General features: G+C 50.5%; 1 protein-coding gene across 2 annotated transcripts in view; it reads right to left on the reverse strand.

The window, feature by feature from the left end:
• LRP4 (LDL receptor related protein 4) overlaps positions 1-17,582 on the reverse strand; it is a 64,492-nt gene extending 46,910 nt beyond the window's left edge. The window contains exon 1 of one of the 2 annotated variants that reach the window (XM_035262556.3): positions 17,363-17,582. In XM_035262556.3, coding sequence (XP_035118447.1) covers positions 17,363-17,414 — 52 coding nt within the window. In that variant the 5' untranslated portion in view covers positions 17,415-17,582. Of the gene's footprint in view, positions 1-26; positions 85-17,362 lie in introns of those variants that run through there. The other variant, XM_078340968.1, reaches the window with a different exon arrangement.
• Between the last annotated feature and the right edge of the window lie 353 nt (positions 17,583-17,935).

Raw genomic sequence — 17,935 nt, forward strand, 5'->3', positions numbered from 1 at the left:
AAGATACCCTCTGACCTAAGGCTTACAAAGATTCCAGGTGACCCCCTCAGTGACAGGGCTTTTCTGCATAGCACCTCCAAGAGCCCAGAGACAGATGATGTCACCTACCCTAGGCATAGTGGCCCATTCTTATATCACAGCACTTTGAGGTGCTGAGATGGGAGGATTGATTGAGCCTGGAAGTTCGAGACCAGCCTGTGCAACATAGTGAGACCCTGTTCCTACAAAAAACTAAAAAAATTAGGCCAGGCGCGGGGGCTCACACCTGTAATCTCAGCACTCTGGGAGGCTGAGGTGGGCAGATCACGAGGTCAGGAGATCGAGATCATCCTGGCCAACATGGTGAAATGCCGTCTCTACTAAAAATACAAAAATTAGCTGGGTGTGGTGGCACAGGCCTGTAATCCCAACTACTTGGGAGGCTGAGGCAGGAGAATCACTTGAACCAGGTAGTCGGAGGTTGCACTGAGCTGAGATCCCACCGCTGCACTCCAGCCTGGCGACAGTGAGACTCTGTCTCGGAAAAAATAAAACAAAAATTAGCTGGGGGCATATGCCTGTAGTCCCAGCTACTTGGGAGGCTGAGGTGGGAGGATTGCATGAGCCTGGGGGAGGTCAACGCTGCAGTGAGCTATGATCACACCACTGCAATCCAGTCGGTACAGCAGAGCAAGACCTTATCTCAAAAAGAAAAAAAGAAACAAATCCCTTGCAAAAAAACAAACAATGCCACGGAGAGATTTGGTGCTCTTGAAGAAGGGGAACAGGGCACAGAAGGGGTGACGTTAAGAGGCCTCCATATCCTTCTCACCAAAACTAGGTTGAGATATGGATGCTTCTGCCTCTGTCCTGAACCCGACCCTGGGATGTTGGGCAAGTAGGGGAAGAACTAACGGTGGAATTCAAATGCCCGAGCCTCTTCCTGCTCCCCGAAGCCACGCAGGGGAGCAGGAAGCAGCGTGGGCTGCTGTGAGTTCCCCAGTCAGACATTACTTTTGAAGATGGTGACCGGGAGGAGTGGGGCCAGAGGGGGGAGGGACAAGGCCACCTCAGGGCAGAGTAACTGGGACCTGCCAGGGTCTTCCTGTCTGTGGCACAGGCCACAGCCTTGAGGAAGGCTGGCAGATGCAGCCCCTCCCCCGGCCTCAGCAGCACGCAGCTGGGCTTCCCTATTGAGCATCGAGCTATCTGCCTGGCCAAGTCCCATGACCGGCTGCTGTGCCCCCTCCCCAGCGTGCCCAGCAGGATGCCCTGGGATGGCGTGTGAATGGCTCAGTGCCCCGCTCCAGCCTCAGCTGGAACAAAGGGTTCTGCCAGGGTCACTCTCCCCGCTCCCAGCATTCATCCAACCCGCTGGGCTGCTCTGCTCGCAGCTGGGGAAAGAGGGGGCCGCAGCACACTGCTCATCTCTCCCCCTTCCTTTCTTCTCTTCTTCCTCCCCTCAGCTGGGCCCTGCCCTCAGGCTGGGCTGAAACAGAGAAGGAGTCAGCTCAAAACTGTCACCCCCTCTTCCTGCACGCTGTACCTGGTCCAGCTTTTCTCTCTCAGCTCCTCTCCTTGATGTACATCTTTGTCTCCATTACAATTCCTTGGCCTAGCCTAGGGCTTAGGGTCTGGGATGAAAAGGTGTGCTGCCATGCCCTCCAAAAGCAGAGAAAGAGCTCTAGACCTTTCCCTCTTCATTTCAACCCCAAGAGTAAGCGTGAGCAAAAGGAAGAGCTCACACTCTTCGTTATGAAAATGGATGGATGGATGGATGGATGGATGGATAGATGGATGGCTTTTGGGATCTGTGAATCCCTGATGCTACAGGTATAACATACAGTTCTGGGGTAAGGGATCACAGCTTTCACCAGATTCTCAACTGAGGCCTGGCCCTACCCCTTCACACGCTATGGGAATCAGCTGCCCTAGAAAAGATGCAGGATTGGGCTGGGTGTGGTGGCTCACGCCTGTAATATTAACACTTTGGGAGAGTGAGGCGGGTGGATCCCTTGAGCACCGGAGTTTGAGACCAGTCTGGGCAACATGGCGAAAACCCATTTCTACAGAAAGAAATACAAAAATTAGCCAGGCGTGGTGGTGGATGCCTGTAGTCTCAGCTATTTGGAAGCTGATGTTGGAGCATCACTTGAGCCCAGGAGGTTGAGGCTGCAGTGAGCCATGATCTCACTACTGTACTACGGCCTTGGTGATGGAGTGAGACCCTGTCTCAAAAAGAAAAATGCAGGATTTCCTGCGGAAGCCAAGTGAGGTCCAGTTGGGAGGTGCAGTCTTTCTATACCTCACAGGAAGGCCTTGCTCCAAGCCCAGTGCTCCTGTCTCTTCAGATCTCTCTGCAAATACAGGGTAGAGGATTCTTCCCCAGGAAGCACTAAAAGACCCAGCTGCTCCTGCTCCAACTCCATCCTCTCTGGCCTATTCTGAGTGCTCTGAGAAGGGAGGAGGGCTTTTCTCACTCAGATCCTGGACACACACAGCCCGAGGAACTTCAGTAGTGTGACTGAATTGAACAGCAAAGATGTTAATTACACTCCATGTGATGGGGTCCCCAGCACACAGATCCCCTTCATGGGGTATCACAGTGAGGAAAAAGGATGAAGTGGATCCCAACTGGGAATATTTTGTCCCCCAGAGGACATTTACCAATGTTTGGAGATTTTTTTTTTTTTTTTTTAGATAGAGTCTTGCTCTGTCACCAGGCGCCAGGCTAGAGTGCAGTGGCGCGATCTCGGCTCACTGCAACCTCCGCCTCACGGGTTGAAGCAATTCTCCTGCCTCAGCCTCCCCAGTAGCTGGGACTACAGGTGCGCACCACCATGCCCAGCTAATTTTTGTATTTTTTTAGTAGAGATGGGGTTTCACCATGTTGGCCAGGATGGTCTCGATCTCTTGACCTCATGATCCGCCTGCCTCAGCCTCCCAAAGTGCTGGGATTACAGGTGTGAGCCACCACGCCCAGCCTTGGAGATATTTTTGGTTGTCCTGCTTGGTGGTGCTTACTGGCATCTGGTGGTAGAAGCCAGAGATGATTCTATAATGTGGCCAGGCAAGGTGGCTCACGCCTGTAATCCCAGTACATTGAGAGGCAGAGGTGGGCGGACCACCCAAGGTTAGGAATTCAAGACCAGCCTGGCCAATGTTGCGAAACTCCATCTCTACTAAAACTACAAAAATTAGCCGGGCGTGGTAGTGGGTGTCTGTAATCTCACCTACTTGGGAGGCTGAGGCTGGAGAATTGCTTGAACCTGGGAGGCAAGGTTGCAGTGAGCCGAGATCGTGCCATTGCACTCCAGCCTGGGCAACAGGAGCAAAACTCCATTTCGAAAAAAAGAAAAAAAAGATTCTATAACGTTGCAGACAGGCCCCTGTTTTGGGTCAAAGGATTAGCTGGTCCAGAACATCAATAGAGGTTGAGAAATGCTACTAGCCACACACAGTAGAGAGTGGGGATGTACCAGAGGGGAATTCAGGATGAAAGCTGTGATAAGAACAGAGAGAAAAAAGGGGGGACTTGGAGGAGGAGGTTGGGCGGAGGACAAAGGACTGGACCTGGAGCAGGCAGACTCGGGTTCCATCCTCCAGCCATGTGACCTTGTGCAAGTCACGTAGCTCCCTGACCTTCAGTTTTCTTGTTTGTAAAAAAAGCCACGAGGGGCCAAAAGCAGTGGCTCACGCCTGTAATCCCAGCACGTTGGGAGGCCAAGGCAGGCAGATCACTTGAGGTCAGGAGTTTGAGACCAGCCTGCCCAACGTGTCAAAAACCTCTCTCTACTAAAAATACAAAAAGTAGCCAGGCGTGGTGGTGCACACTTGTAGTCCCAGCTACTTGGGAGGCTGAAGCACAAGAATTGCTTGAACCGCAGAGGCAGAGGCTGGAGGTTGGAGTGATCCAAGATCACGCCACTGCACTCTAGCCTGGCTGACAAAGCGGAGACTCAAAGAAAAAAAAAAGCCACAAAGATTACACAAAAAAATAAAGGTGGAAGAAACTAACCTCATGCCTTGGCACACCAAAGATACTCAATAATGGAGGCTGGGGTGTGTGGATACAGGGCTGTGGGGACTAAGTTTTTCCAAAAAGCCTTGATATTAAGAATCAGAGTACCAGAATAGAGAGAGCAAGCACAGCACTGTCCTGGGGCTGCGTGCAAATGAAAAGCCATACTGATAGGGGAGAACCTCCAACTGGTTTTTTTTGAGACGGAGTTTCGCTCTTGTTACCCAGGCTGGAGTGCAATGGCGCGATCTTGGCTCACCGCAACCTCCGCCTCCTGGGTTCAGACAATTCTCCTGCCTCAGCCTCCTGAGTAGCTGGGATTACAGGCACGCGCCACCATGCCCAGCTAATTTTTTAGTAGTGACGGGGTTTCACCATGTTGACCAGGATGGTCTCGATCTCTTGACCTTGTGATCCACCCGCCTTGGCCTCCCAAAGTTCTGGGATTACAGGCTTGAGCCACTCTGGCCCTGGTTTGTTTTTTTAGGGCCCCACCCCTGCCTTTGGCTGAGTGATAACAGAAGTCCTGATTTCCCCGCACAGCCTTTAGGAGCAAAGCATTCCATCAGTGGGCATCAAGTGAGCTGCAGGCAGTTGAAGGGCCTTGACTTCCTGCCTGTCAAATCAACCTCTCAGCGTCCGCTGCAGTGAAGGGCGGGCAGCCACCGGTCAGGCAAACGCTTGACTTGGGCATTCATACAGTAAACAGACACATTATACTCCAAAAAGCCAGCTCTTCTGGACAACTGCTGTCCCTTTGGGGTCCTCAGAGGTAGAATTCTGCCTTTTCACTCAAGTCCTGGCTGTAATCATAAAGGCAGCTTTTAACCCTTTTTAAGGAAAAGAATGGTGAGTGAAGAAAGGAAACAAATGACTGTGGGTGGCAAAATGCAGCCTTCGTTTTAAGAAGTGTTGCATTAGAACACTCAGCTATGCTTCTGGCCTTGAAAGCTGCCAGCCACACTGCAAGCTCCCTTAGCCTCCAGGGGCCTGGGCTCTAGCCCCACCACCTAATGCAATTCACCATGGAAAAGATCTCTCCACAAGGGATCTATGATCATGAAGCCATCCAGCTTTGGGGATATATGTTAATGTACTCATAGGGCCTTTCTGCAGAGGTTAACTAAAATCTTACCTTTCGCATCTCATCTGCCCCACTCCCACCACCTTACCAATTCCTCACTGCTTTCATGTGAAGCAGCTCGTCCAACCTGTGGGTTGCATGGCCCAGGACCACTTTGAACGTGGCCCAATACAAATTCATGAACTTTCTTAAAACATGAGAGTTTTTGCGATTTTTTTTCTTTAGCTCATCAGCTGTTGTTAATGTTAGTGTATTTTATGTGTGGTTCAAGACAATCCTTCTTCCAGTGTAGCCCAGGGAAGCCAAAAGATTAGACACCCCTGATATAAAGAAAAGAAGGGAAACATCCATCTGGTAGACAGATTGTATGCTGTCTATACTAACTTAGCAGTAGACAGCATAGACTCTAGAGTCAAAGACTAAGGTTCAAATCTTGGTTTTACCACAAATTCTACAACTTTGAGCGAGTTAGTTAATCCCTCCAGGCCTCAGTTTCCTCATCCATAAAATGAGAATATTAGCAGTTCTACCTCAGAGGGCTTTGTAAAGATTCATCCATATAAACTGCTTAGCACAGGGCTAGCACACAGCAAAAGCTTCGGAATAATGCAGCTATCATTTATCCAATACTTACCAGGTGCCCTCTGAGTACTTTTCTAAATGCTTTTCATATGCGACATCACTGAAGGCTCTCAGCAACCCTTGGAGGTGGTACTGTTGTTATTAGGTTGGCACAAAAGTAATTGTGGTTTTTGCCATTACTTTTAATGACAAAAATCGCAATTACTTTTGTGCCAACCTAATATTATCAGCACTTTATAGTTGGGGACAATGAGCCACAGAAAGGTTAAGTCTGTAGATAGACTGCACAAGCACTAAGGGTTGAGGCCAGCATTCACACCCAGGCAGGTGATTATACTGCTTCCCAATAAGTAGGATTACTATTGTGAGAATCTCCAAAACCCCAAGGTCAAGGGAGAATTTACAACTTCTGGGTCCCTCTCTTTTATATGTTTTCCAACAGCAAATATGCAGTGAATTTATGGGTCTCAAACAGTGACCTCTCTTTCTGGTTACTGCTAAAGTAAAGACTCATTTCCCTCGCCCAGAGGTAAAGTAATGAAGCGAGGAAAGTCTGGGGTCCCAGCGCTTCTGAATCTGGGACTGTTGCTGGTCCAGGAAGGAACGGGCTTCTGATAACAAATAATTATACTTTGCAATTTCTCTTTAGTTTGCAAGCTACTTTTGCATACACATTTGCATTCTCATTGAATCATTACAATAACCCTGAGCAGTGACTGCAACGCTTATTTAACAGGTAAGGGCACCTGCTTTGGCCAAGGTCAGGAGGTAAGTAGGAGAGCCAGGATGCCAGCCCCATTCTGACACTTAAACTAGTATTCTTCTCTTAATGTGATCTCAGAGTCTAGACTTTCAGTAAGCTTTCCAGGTGACACAGATGCACATTCAAGTGTCTAGAGGCACTGCTCTCCACCATTGCATAGAATGCACAGCTGAAGGTGGACCACACCTGTCACGTGGAGGCACACGGGTATTCAGTGACTATATACAGCTACAGAGCAGCTTTTTCAAGTTGAACCAGAGATGAGAAGGCTTAAGGAGTGCCCTGTGAGTATTCTGGACTCTGATGGCTACCCTACTGTGGAAGGGATTAGGATTACAATGAGAAAAGGAGGAATCACCATTCATTTATAATATGTTAAAGCATATTAGCATATGCCTCTCTCCTTTTATCCACTGGCAGCAATAATACTAGTTTGTTGAATGAATGAATGAATGAATGAATGAAACACTCCTCTAGAAGCTTGTGAAAGCTGGAGTCAAAGGAAAAGAGACTCAAAATATCAGAAATAAAAGTAGTTATTTCCTACCTAACCAGTACTAAAGAGAACAGCAATCTTCTCCTCTGCAAGGATGCCTCCCAGTCCCACCCAGGTTGTGTTTACTCCTTTCTCCTACAAGAGTTCCTTTCACCAGCTGTATTATCTGACTGTGAAACTGACTTGACTCTACTTACTTCTGTCCCATGGTCCCTTTTATTCCCCTTATCCCTAGAGGCCAGCTTAACTTGGTTTGTTTGGAAATCTACCAGGTGAAGGCCAGGCGCCGTGGCTCTCATGCTTGTAATCCCAGCACTTTGGGAGGCCGAGGCAGACAAATCACCTGAGGTCAGGAGTTCAAGACCAGCCTGACCAACATGGAGAACCTCTGTCTCTACTAAAAATACAAAATTAGCCAGGTGTGACGGCGCATGCCTGTAATCCCAGCTACTTGGGAGGCTGAGGCAGGAGAATCACTTGAACCTGGGAGGCAGAGGTTGCGGTGAGCAGAGATCACGCCATTGCACTCCAGCCTGGGCAACAAGAACGAAATTTCATCTCAAAAAAAGAAAGAAAGAAAATCTACCAGGTGAAGTCTTCTCCTCAGTGGGCCCTCTCAAAAGGGACAGTATCAGACACATGATTACAGCTCCAAGAAAGTTCAGCTCTCCCTTGCTACTGTTACATACAGAAAAGAAGTCCTTAATGGTTAGCCTCCAAAGTTATGAGGCGGAAGAACATAATGCTAAGCACATGGGAACAAAACTCCCCAGGATACAAATCCCGGCCCTGCTAGTTCCTAGCTATCTGACCCTGGGCTGTTATTTAATCTCTTTATACCTTAATTTTTCAACAGGAAAATTGGGATAATAAAAGCCCCTATGTTACAAGGATGTTATGAGAAGTAAATTAGTTAATTCATAAAAAGGACTTTGTGCTGGGCGCGGTGGCTCAGGCCTGTAATCCCAGCACTTTGGGAGGCTGAGGTGGGTGGATCACAAGGTCAAGAGATCGAGACATCCTGGTGAAACCCCGTCTCTACTAAAAACACAAAAATTAGCTGGACATGGTGGTGCGCGCCTGTAGTCCCAGCTACTCGGGAGGCTGAGGCAGGAGAATTGCTTGAACCCAGGAGGTGGAGGTTGCGGTGAGCCGAGATCACGCCATTGCACTCCAGTCTGGGTAACAAGAGCGAAACTCCGTCTCAAAAAAAAAAAAGGGGGGGGCTTTGCATTATTGCCTGGCACATACTAAGGGGTCAATAAATAATAGCTCTTGCTATTACTATTAAAGATTTGACTCACTCCAGAACTGTCACACCCAACACTGCATGATTAAGACCTGCTATTTTAGGATTTGAGATGTCTGACAACCCTACCGTGTACCAGGCAGCAGTGCCACCCCCATGGGTTAAGTTGGTGGCATGAATAACTGCATTCTTGCTTTACTGCCTTTCTCTGGAAGAGCTTGAAACACATGGTATCAGTTATCCTTGCCTTTTTTTTTTTTCAGACAGAGTCTTGCTCTGTCACGCAGGCTGGAGTACACTGGCACTAGCTCAGCTCACTGCAACCTCTGCCTCCTGGGTTCAAGCAATTCTCTGCCTCAGCCTCCTGAGTAGCTGAGATTATAGGTGCCCACCACCACACCCAGCTAATTTTTGTATTTTTAGTAGAGATGGGGGTTTCACTATCTTAGCCAGGCTGGTCTTGAACTCCTGACCTCATGATCTACCCGCCTCAGCATCCCAAAGTGCTGGGATTACAGGCGTGAACCACCGAGCTTGGCTTATTACCAACTAGTTTTGAGGAGGCAAGGACAAGAGAATCCAGAGCCTAAAGTACAGAGCAATTAAGAAATGGATTAGTTTCCACTTTTGTAAATCAGGAGTAATAACAGTACCTATTTCATAGGGTGGCTGGGAGGTCTAAATGAGATAATACACATGAGGTTTATACGAGGCAGCTTTTATTGTTCTTGTTATTCATACTAATCCCATTATCTTCATCTGGATTTGTCTTCCCTCTCAACCCAGGAATGTAGCTGATGCCAGGCTGTCTTTGTATAGATCCTCAAAATTATACTTGCCCTACCTGGAAGCTGTCAACAGATTTCACAGATCCAACAGTGCTCAAACATGGCTATGCTCTGTTAAGGGCTGCTCAAAATATTGCTTTCCTCTCCCCCTACATGTCAAATAAGAAGGTCCACACAGTGACACGTGATTTCAGGGAGCAACAAAGCACATTTTCCGGAAGGCTTTTAAAGTATCTCTCTTCTCCTGAGCCCATGACTTCAAGGCTACAGTAAGCTATGATCATGCCACTGCACTCCAGCCTTGGCAATAGAGTGAGACCCTGTCTCTAAAAATAATTAAAAAAAAAAAAAGTAAATAAAAATAAAGTGTCTCTCCCTCAAAAAGCACCTGAGAAGTAATTCCTTATGCATTGAGATTCCCTGAGAAGGAGATGTCTGAAAACAGAGACGAGAGGTCAATCCAAGATGAAATACAGATCTTCCCAACCCAGATCTTCTGGGATAGCCTGGATTGAAAATATTCTATTTCGAGAGGTAGCATAGGATGGGGGGTTAACAGCTCAGACTGGGTTCAAAAACTGGCTCGTTACTAACTACTTGTATGATAGCAAACTGCTCTGAGCCTGTTTCCCATTTTGTAAGATGGGAATCTTTTTTTTTTTTTTGAGACAGAGTCTTACTCTATCTCTCAGGCTGGAGTGCAGTGGTACAATCTTGGCTTACTGCAACCTCTGCCTCCCAGGTTCAAGCAATTCTTCTGCCTCAGCCTCAGTCTCGTGAGTAGCTGAGACTACAGGCATGTGCCACTGTGCCAGCTAATTTTTGTATTTTTAGTAGAGACGGGGTTTCACCATGTTGGCCAGGCTGGTCTCGAACTCCTCACCTCAACTGATCTGCCCACCCAGCCTCCCAAAGTGCTGGGATTATAGGCATGAGCCACCACACCTAGCTAATATAAGACAGGAATCTAATGGTACCTACCTCATAAGGATATTGTGAGGGGTAAATGTGATATCATACACTAAATGCTTATCACAGTGCCAGGGACACAGCAAAGCTCTCAAAAATGTTAACTGCTCCAGAAATATATTTGGATTTTTTTAGACCACATATCCCAGTTTGTAAATCCACATGTCCCAGTTTGCAAAAATTGTCATTGGAAGAGATCATTCCTAGAAGGGCAGAAATTCTCATTTGAGGGAGATACATAGTAGAGTTGTCGGTTTCTACTAGCTCTCTGAGCCTGTGGTTGCAACTCCTTGTTTAAACGGCCTGTGGCGGGAGGGTGGAAAGTCTGGAGTTCCCCTTTCCTGCCTGGAGCTCGCCTTTCCTATTTGCTAGGCTAGTGGATGTCATAACCGGGCCTCTCCACTTGTTTAGAAGGAGGCTACAATCAACTCAACAGAGAAGCGGTCTCTTGTCCTCATCCATGCCTGCACGTGGTGGCAGACCAGCTCCAAGGCTGGGGCCAAGGGAACATAGGAAGGGAACACTTAGAGCACTCCTCCTCCCCGCTTCCCCCCAGGCATGACAGGAGGTGGTGCTGCCGAGCTGGGAGAGATCCCTGGAGGCACTTACAACCTTGCAGCTTCTTTATTTCACGGGCTAATCAGGTGTCATCTCCTGATACCCTTCTCTGTACCTGGTTTGCCCTATACCCAGACAGAAGGAGGGTCCTCTCCCCCCAAAAGGTGTTGCCTGGAGCCAGGAGCTTCCCAGGTCCAGAAAACCTCCGGTGATAAATTATGCAGCGGCACCTCTGTGTCACTGCATCTCAGTCAGATGGGAGGTTTGCTCCCAGTCTTTTGTTTCCGGCTCTGTTGGCAGCTCTGATCCTCAGCTCTGCACAGAGGTGAGGGGGAGCTCCCATAGGCCAAGTCAGGGCTTGTAGCAAGTCCCAGCCAGGTTTCCCCCCGGTTGGGTCCCAGGCAGTGCCCCTCCCCTCCTCGTTCGAACCTGAATGATGAGGGAGTCCCATTCCGCATGGGGAATCGAGGCGTCAGGGAGAGCTTACAGTCAGTCTGCTCATCTGAGAGCAAGGATGGGAATGCCTGCGAGCAGTGAAAGAATGAAGTCTGTCCGCTTGGATGGGCGGAAGAGGCGCCCAAGGGCACCTAGGATGTTTGCTTCTTGCTAAATCAAAAATGCACAACAGAAAATGGAGTCAAGCAACCGCCAGGAAGCTAGAGAATTGGCTCTTTTAACGGCTGCTCTTGGTTACCGTCAACTTTCCGAGGCTCCCAAAAACATCACATCACTGGCACCAACTTAAAAAGAAGAAACAAAAGAGACAACAAGGGTCAAACTTTGAGGTGGAGGAGCTGGGGGCTGGGGGCCGTTCAGGGGTTGGAGACCCGCGTCAATTAGGCCTGCACACTGACAGGCTTCCTGATTGAAGATGGTGGCTGGGAAGGCTCCGCAAACAGCTCAGCTCCCAGATTGGGGCAATTACTACGTTATGAGCTCTGGAGCCTGACTCCTTTCCCAGGCCAGTGGGAGGGAGGGCTTGGAATTCTAAACTGTTCCAGCTACAAGAGTCCCCAGCCAGGCCCTCTCACCCCATGTCACAGGAATCTTAGGGTGAGAGGTTGCTAGGCTGCATCCCTGACCACTTAAGAAGAAGGGAAGCTCTCGGCCAGGCGCCGTGGCTCATGCCTGTAATCCTAACACTTTGGGAGGCTGAGACGGGCGGATCACGAGATCAGGAGTTTGAGACCAGCCTGACCAACATGGTGAAACCCTGTCTCTACTAAAAATACAAAAATTAGCCAGGGGTGGTGTTGGTGGTGGCATATGCCTGTAATCCCAGCTATGCAGGAGGCTGAGACGGGAGAATCGCTTGAACCCAGGAGGTGCAGGTTGCAGTGAGCCGAGATTGTGCCACTGCATTCCAGCCACAGCGACAGAGCAAGACTCTTAAAAAAAAAAAAAGAGGGGGGGTGCTGGGCACGGTAATCCCAGCACTTTGGGAGGCCAAGGCGGGTGGATCACGAGGTCAACAGATCGAGACCATCCTGGTCAACATGGTGAAACCCCGTCTCTACTAAAAATACAAAAAATTAGCTGGGCATGGTGGCGCGTGCCTGTAATCCCAGCTACTCAGGAGGCTGAGGCGGGAAAATTGCCTGAACCCAGGAGGCGGAGGTTGTGGTGAGCCGAGATCGCGCCATTGCACTCCAGTCTGGGTAACAAGAGCAAAACTCCGTCTCAAAAAAAAAGGGGAAGCTCTCAGAGGAAAAGCTCCATTTCCCCAGACCTTTCTCAAGAGAACAAAGCAAAGTGAGTTCCCCTAGACTGATGTTACAGCTTAGGAGACCTCTTTTCTAGGAGTGGGCACAGGACAGAACTACGCTTCAACTCCATCACCTTTTCAAGGGGAGAAAGAAGAAGCAGATCTTTAAAAGAGACAAACAAAAGATCAGCTGAAATGAATGAAGGACCAAGTCTCAATTTTAGCATGGAACACAGTAGCACAATTATTTACCTGGCTCCCCTATTCTAAAGGCAAGAATCATCTCTGATCAACTTATACTACTTTGCTTACAGCTAACATTTATCCAGCTCTATAGTAACAATCATTGCCAAGCTCTGTGCTGAACAGTTTGAACATTCTATCTCATGTAATTTTTATGATATTCCTATGTGATAATTTATTACTACTTCCCTCCCCCTACCCTACCCACCTTTGCAGGTAACAACCTGCAAATCAGGGAGATTTTGCATAGGGTAACCAAGAATTGCCAGAGCCAAGATTCAAACCCAGGTCTGTGAGTGCTTCTTAATTACCGAGCTATGTATACGGTGATTACGTTAGTGCTTGACACATATGTGTTCGCTGAATGAATGAACAAATAAATGAGTGTGGAGCCTAGTTTGAGGAATGCTCCTGATTGCACGAGGAAGAAACCATCCCTGCCAGCTGTAAGCTGGAGCGAGTGTGGCAAGCCCATGCAGTCATCAGAACTATTTATAAGGCCAGAGTCAGGCTCTGCCAGCTAACCAGTCAGCACTGAGTCTTCCCTGGGACACTGAATCCTCACAGGCTGAGGAGGGGAGGAGGGCTTCTGCTGCTGAAGATGAGATGGCAGTCCAGACACAGTCTGGGGCCCAGATGCCCCATGCCCAGGCAACTGTGACAAAACTCGTGGCTAAGCTGCATCAAGGAATGTAGAGAGACTGTGGCTGGAACAGGCTAACAGTCTAGTCGACCAAAGGCACAGACTGTCTCGTAATTTTGCCCAATCATAAAAAAGACAAGACTACTTCTTAAAGTAGTCCCTGAAATTCTGTTCCTATTTAGGAACCCCCTAGTATTGATTTTTATTTATTTATTATTATTATTATTATTTTTTTTTGAGATGGACTTTTGCTCTTGTTGCCCAGGCTGGAGTGCAATGGTGCGATCTCGGCTCATTGCAACCTCCGCCTCCTGGGTTCAAGCAATTTTCCTGCCTCAGCCTCTGGAGTAGCTGGGATTATAGGAATGCATCACCACACCTGGCGGATTTTGTACTTTTAGCAGAGATGGGGTTTCTCCATGTTAGTGAAGCTGCTGATCTCGAACTCCCAACCTCAGGTGATCCGCCTGCCTTGGCCTCCCAAAGTGCTGGAATTACAGGTATGAGCCACTGTGCGCGGCCTCAATTTATTTTTCTTTAAAGGGGCAGCAACATAAACAATTTCTCCTATTTTCCTTCTAACAGTTAAGACTGGCAGTTAATCAGCAGAAAGAGTGAAGGAGGAGCTATAAAACACTCTGTCCTCTGTGGCCTCCTGTGTTCTCTGCTGGCCCAGAAGATGAACATACCCAACGTACTCTGTATCAGACACGGCCAGACTTGGTTCCCTTGCACCTGTCACTCTCAGTACCATGTGCCAGTCCAAAAGATGTTATCTGATATTCAACAGGGTACAGAAGAGGAAATCCAAAATCAGTGACAAGCCAAGTATGTTTCACAAGTCCAACAGATCAGGGACAAGGTCACTCAAGCACCATGACAACCATGGTCATGACAACCACGACAACAGTGAGATGGAAAGGAGACCATTCTCAGTTCTACTTCTGCACTAATTCTCAGATACAACCGTCTATCTACCAAAGCACACCTAGGCAGAAGTTTTAACATTTCCCGTACCTGGACGAGACCTCCAGAACAAACACAGTTTCACTCTTCCAATGGTTGCCATCCACCCCTTACTTTAACCTTCAGGATGAAAATACTCAGGGCTGGCGGGGCGCGGTGGCTCACGCCTATAATCCCAGCACTTTGGGAGGCCGAGGCGGGTGGATCACGAGATCGAGACCATCCTGGTCAACATGGTGAAACCCCGTCTCTACTAAAAATACAAAAAACTAGCTGGGCATGGTGGCGCGTGCCTGTAATCCCAGCTACTCAGGAGGCTGAGGCAGGAGAATTGCCTGAACCCAGGAGGCGGAGGTTGCGGTGAGCCGAGATCGCGCCATTGCACTCCAGCCTGGGTAACAAGAGGGAAACTCCGCCTCAAAAAAAAAAAAAAGAAAGAAAAGGCAAGAAAATACTCAGGGCTATTACCAGCCATCAAGTTTCCTTCCAAAATCTTTAAGGTTGGAGTGTTATGTGGGCTGAGCCCAACCAATAGGCTCTAAGAAAAGCCCCAAGGACTAGCAGAATCCAAATAAGCCCCGTAAACTTTATTTATTTATTCAGACAGAGTCTCACTCTTTTGCCCAGGCTGGAGTACAGTGGATCGATCTTGGCTCATTGCAACCTCTGCGTCTTGGGTTCAAGTGATTCTCCTGCCTCAGCCTCTCAAGTAGCTGGGGCTACAGAATGCATCACCACTTCCAGCTAATTTTTGTATTTTTAGTAGAGATGGGGTTTCGCCATGTTGGCCAGGCTGGTCTCAAACTCCTGGCCTCAAGTGATCTGCTTGACTCGCCTCCCAAAGTCACCTTAAACTTTGGTGACTTTAATTCATGCCTTGCTGAGGTCAGGTCGGCCTAATGGATCTACTACTACACTTATCACAACTGCTGTCTCCCTGAGACCCTGGAATCGAGTGTCAGGGTTCCTCATGGTTGTATTTTTGGTTGTGCTGGTCCCACGCTCTGAAACTGATCAGTCTCCTTGGTGAACTGTGAATCTGACCGCTCCAGACCTCTGAGGACGGGTCAGTATCAGGCCAGGTGATGTCTATACCTTCACACCACTGTCTAACCTTACAAACGTGCATGGAAAGCTTCCCATGCTTAGAAGTTTCTATTAAACTTTTTTCCTTAAAAAGAAACCTGAGCCAGACACAGTGGCTCACACCTGCAATACCAGCACTTTGGGAGGCCAAGGCAGGTGGATAGCTTGAGCCAAGGAGTTGGAGATCAGCCTTGGTACCATGGTGAAACCCCATCTCTAGAAAAGAAATAAAATTTGCAGGGTGTGGTGGTGCATGCCTGTAGTCCCAGCTACTGGGGAGGCTGAGATGACAAGATCACTTGAGCTTGGGGGACTGAGGCTGTAGTGAGCTATGACTGCTCCACTGCATGCCAGCCTGGGCAACAGAGTGACACACCCTCTCCAAGAAAAAAAAAGAAAAAAGAAACCTAAAAGAGTTACCCTGAACCCTCCCATTCTTTTAATGTGAAACATTAGATATTCCCAATTCTCTCCCCCCATTCTCACCCCCATCCTCTATGCACATGTAATATCTGCAGTGCTGACAGCTCTGGAGCAGTAAAATCTTCTTGGCCAGTCTCAGCCCGGAACCTTCCAGCTCCCCCTTCCCTGGGGCAGAAGGCGACAATCTCCTCTCTGGCTTTGTTGGTATCCGTTTTAACGCCTTCCCGCCCCCCGCCCCCCAAGTGCCTTGCCATTTCCCTTGATCTTTTTCAAAACTTCCTCCAGGGGGCCGAGAGGAAAGTTCCATCCCAGTCCCTTGCAGCCCGAAGGGGGAAACCCCCCAAAAAGCAAAGCTGTCCCTTTAAGGGGCCCATGTGGTGGGAAGAACAGCTACATTCCTACCCCAGTAGGGCCGCTGTCCCAACACGCCAAAGAGGCTACAAATAACCTTCCAGGAGAGAGCCGGGGAGGGGAGAGCGCAGAGCGGAGCGGAACGTGGGCCGGCCAGGCTACCGCTCCTTGGAGAGAAAGAGCTCAGTCCGCGCTCGAGAGGACGCGGAAAGGGCCGCTGAGAACCCACAGGTAGTTCAGATAACAGACACGAAAACTCTGTCGGATTTGGGAGGTAAACCAGTCTTTAAAACGAGTGCCCAGACGTCTCCACGCCCTGCCAGGCAAGTTCCGAAATCTGCACTGACTTTTTTCACACGAACTGTCCTACGTGAAAGAAAGAACCGGTGCAAGGCCAGGCAGGTTCTGCAGATCCCTACATTCTGAACCCCAATCCTCTTCATCGGGGCTGCGAGAGAGATGGGGAAGACTCGTAACTCCCGCCACGGTGAATAGCGATGGGCAAATAGGGCTGGGGTACAAAGATCAAAGTCCTTTGATCTCTGGGCGCAAGCTACAGGCAGCTGCTCAATCACGGGGTGCACCCAGAGTCGTTAAGAGGCTGCGGAGGAGCAGATTCCACCGGAGCCCTAGTCACACACCACAGGGGGTACGGGCACCAAGCGGTCCTGCTGCAGCCGTCTAGATCCCCCAAGGGCCGGGGCCCCGCCGCGCGGGCCGGGAGGCTGCCTTGTGGGGTTCAGGGATACCTGCCTCCTGCACCCCTACCCCGGCCGGGCAGATCTGCGGGAGACTTCCAGCAGTTTCTTCCCTACGTTCCTCCTCAGCCCCCTTTCCAACCACCTCCCCTGGAGGTGACTGGCCGCAGCCAAGAGGGGGACCCCGAAACTACGCCGAGGGGAGATGCTGCTCGCAAACAGTGCCCCGAGCCCCTTGGTGGGACCAAGAGCTGGAGTCCGGGGATCGTTCTCCGAGTAGAAGAATCCCCGGTACCCAAGTACTCGGATTCCACACTCTCCGCAAACCGCCCGAGCCCCCAGCCCCCGGAACGAGGGCTATTTACAATTTATGGGCTTAGCGACCCTTCTCGCCCGCCTCCCTTTCTTCGTACGCATTCATTCGCACCAAGGACACACAGCCCCCACTCCTAACCTGAAAGGGAAGCAGCCCCCGGCTCTTCAAAGAGCCGCGAGGGAGGGCGAGCAAACGAACGCCCCAGATCTTACCCGCACCCCGGCCCAGACCCGAGCCCGGGGGAGCCCCTTCGCCGATGCCCCCGCTCAGACTGCGGGAGCCGGGACCGCTCTGGGTCCCCTCCCGGGCACGCGGCCCCAGGGCCACTGCTAGCAGCGAGGGCGAGGGGTCTCAGGCCCCGGCCCGCGCCGTCCGGGTCCCGGGAGGCGAGTCCTGCAGCGGCCGGATCCAGGGACAAACTTTCCCGGCGGGCGCCGCTTACCGTGTGCGCAGAGCAGGGCGCCAAGCAGCAGCGCGACCCACGGCCGCCTCATGGTGCCGCCCGCGCCGCCCGCCCGGGGTCCTGCCGGCTCCCGCGGGACGGCGCGGCGGAGGAGCCCGCAGAGGGTCCCCCGGGGAGGGGAAGGGTCCCGGGTGCACGGCGGCCCGCGCGCCCCGCAAGTCGCCCTCCAGCCGCCGCCTCCTCCACTGCTGCCAGAGTCGACGCTGTCCCGCCAGGGGACCGAGAAGGGGTGTCCCGGGCCCGGCCGCCCCGCCCCCAGCGCCGCAGCCCCCGCCACCGCCACCGCGCCTGGGCCCGCCCCCAGCGCCGGCCCGGCCCCTTCCCGCCCTCGGCCCCGGCTCCCCGGTCCCCAGACCCCACCCGCCGGCGCCTCCTGCTAGGGGCCCCGCTCCTCCTTAGGCCGCCCCCACATTCCTGGCCCGAGAGAGAGAGCCCCCTCCCTGTCCCGATTACTATTGCTCGAATGTCCCTAACTTAAAAAAAAAAATTATCCTAGAGGCAACTCTCGCCCCAGCTCACTTCAGCTCTGTGCTTCAGAGGAGCACCTGAGCT

This window comes from Callithrix jacchus, chromosome 10, assembly GCF_049354715.1.
Source record: "Callithrix jacchus isolate 240 chromosome 10, calJac240_pri, whole genome shotgun sequence".
Taxonomy (NCBI): Eukaryota; Metazoa; Chordata; class Mammalia; order Primates; family Cebidae; genus Callithrix; species Callithrix jacchus.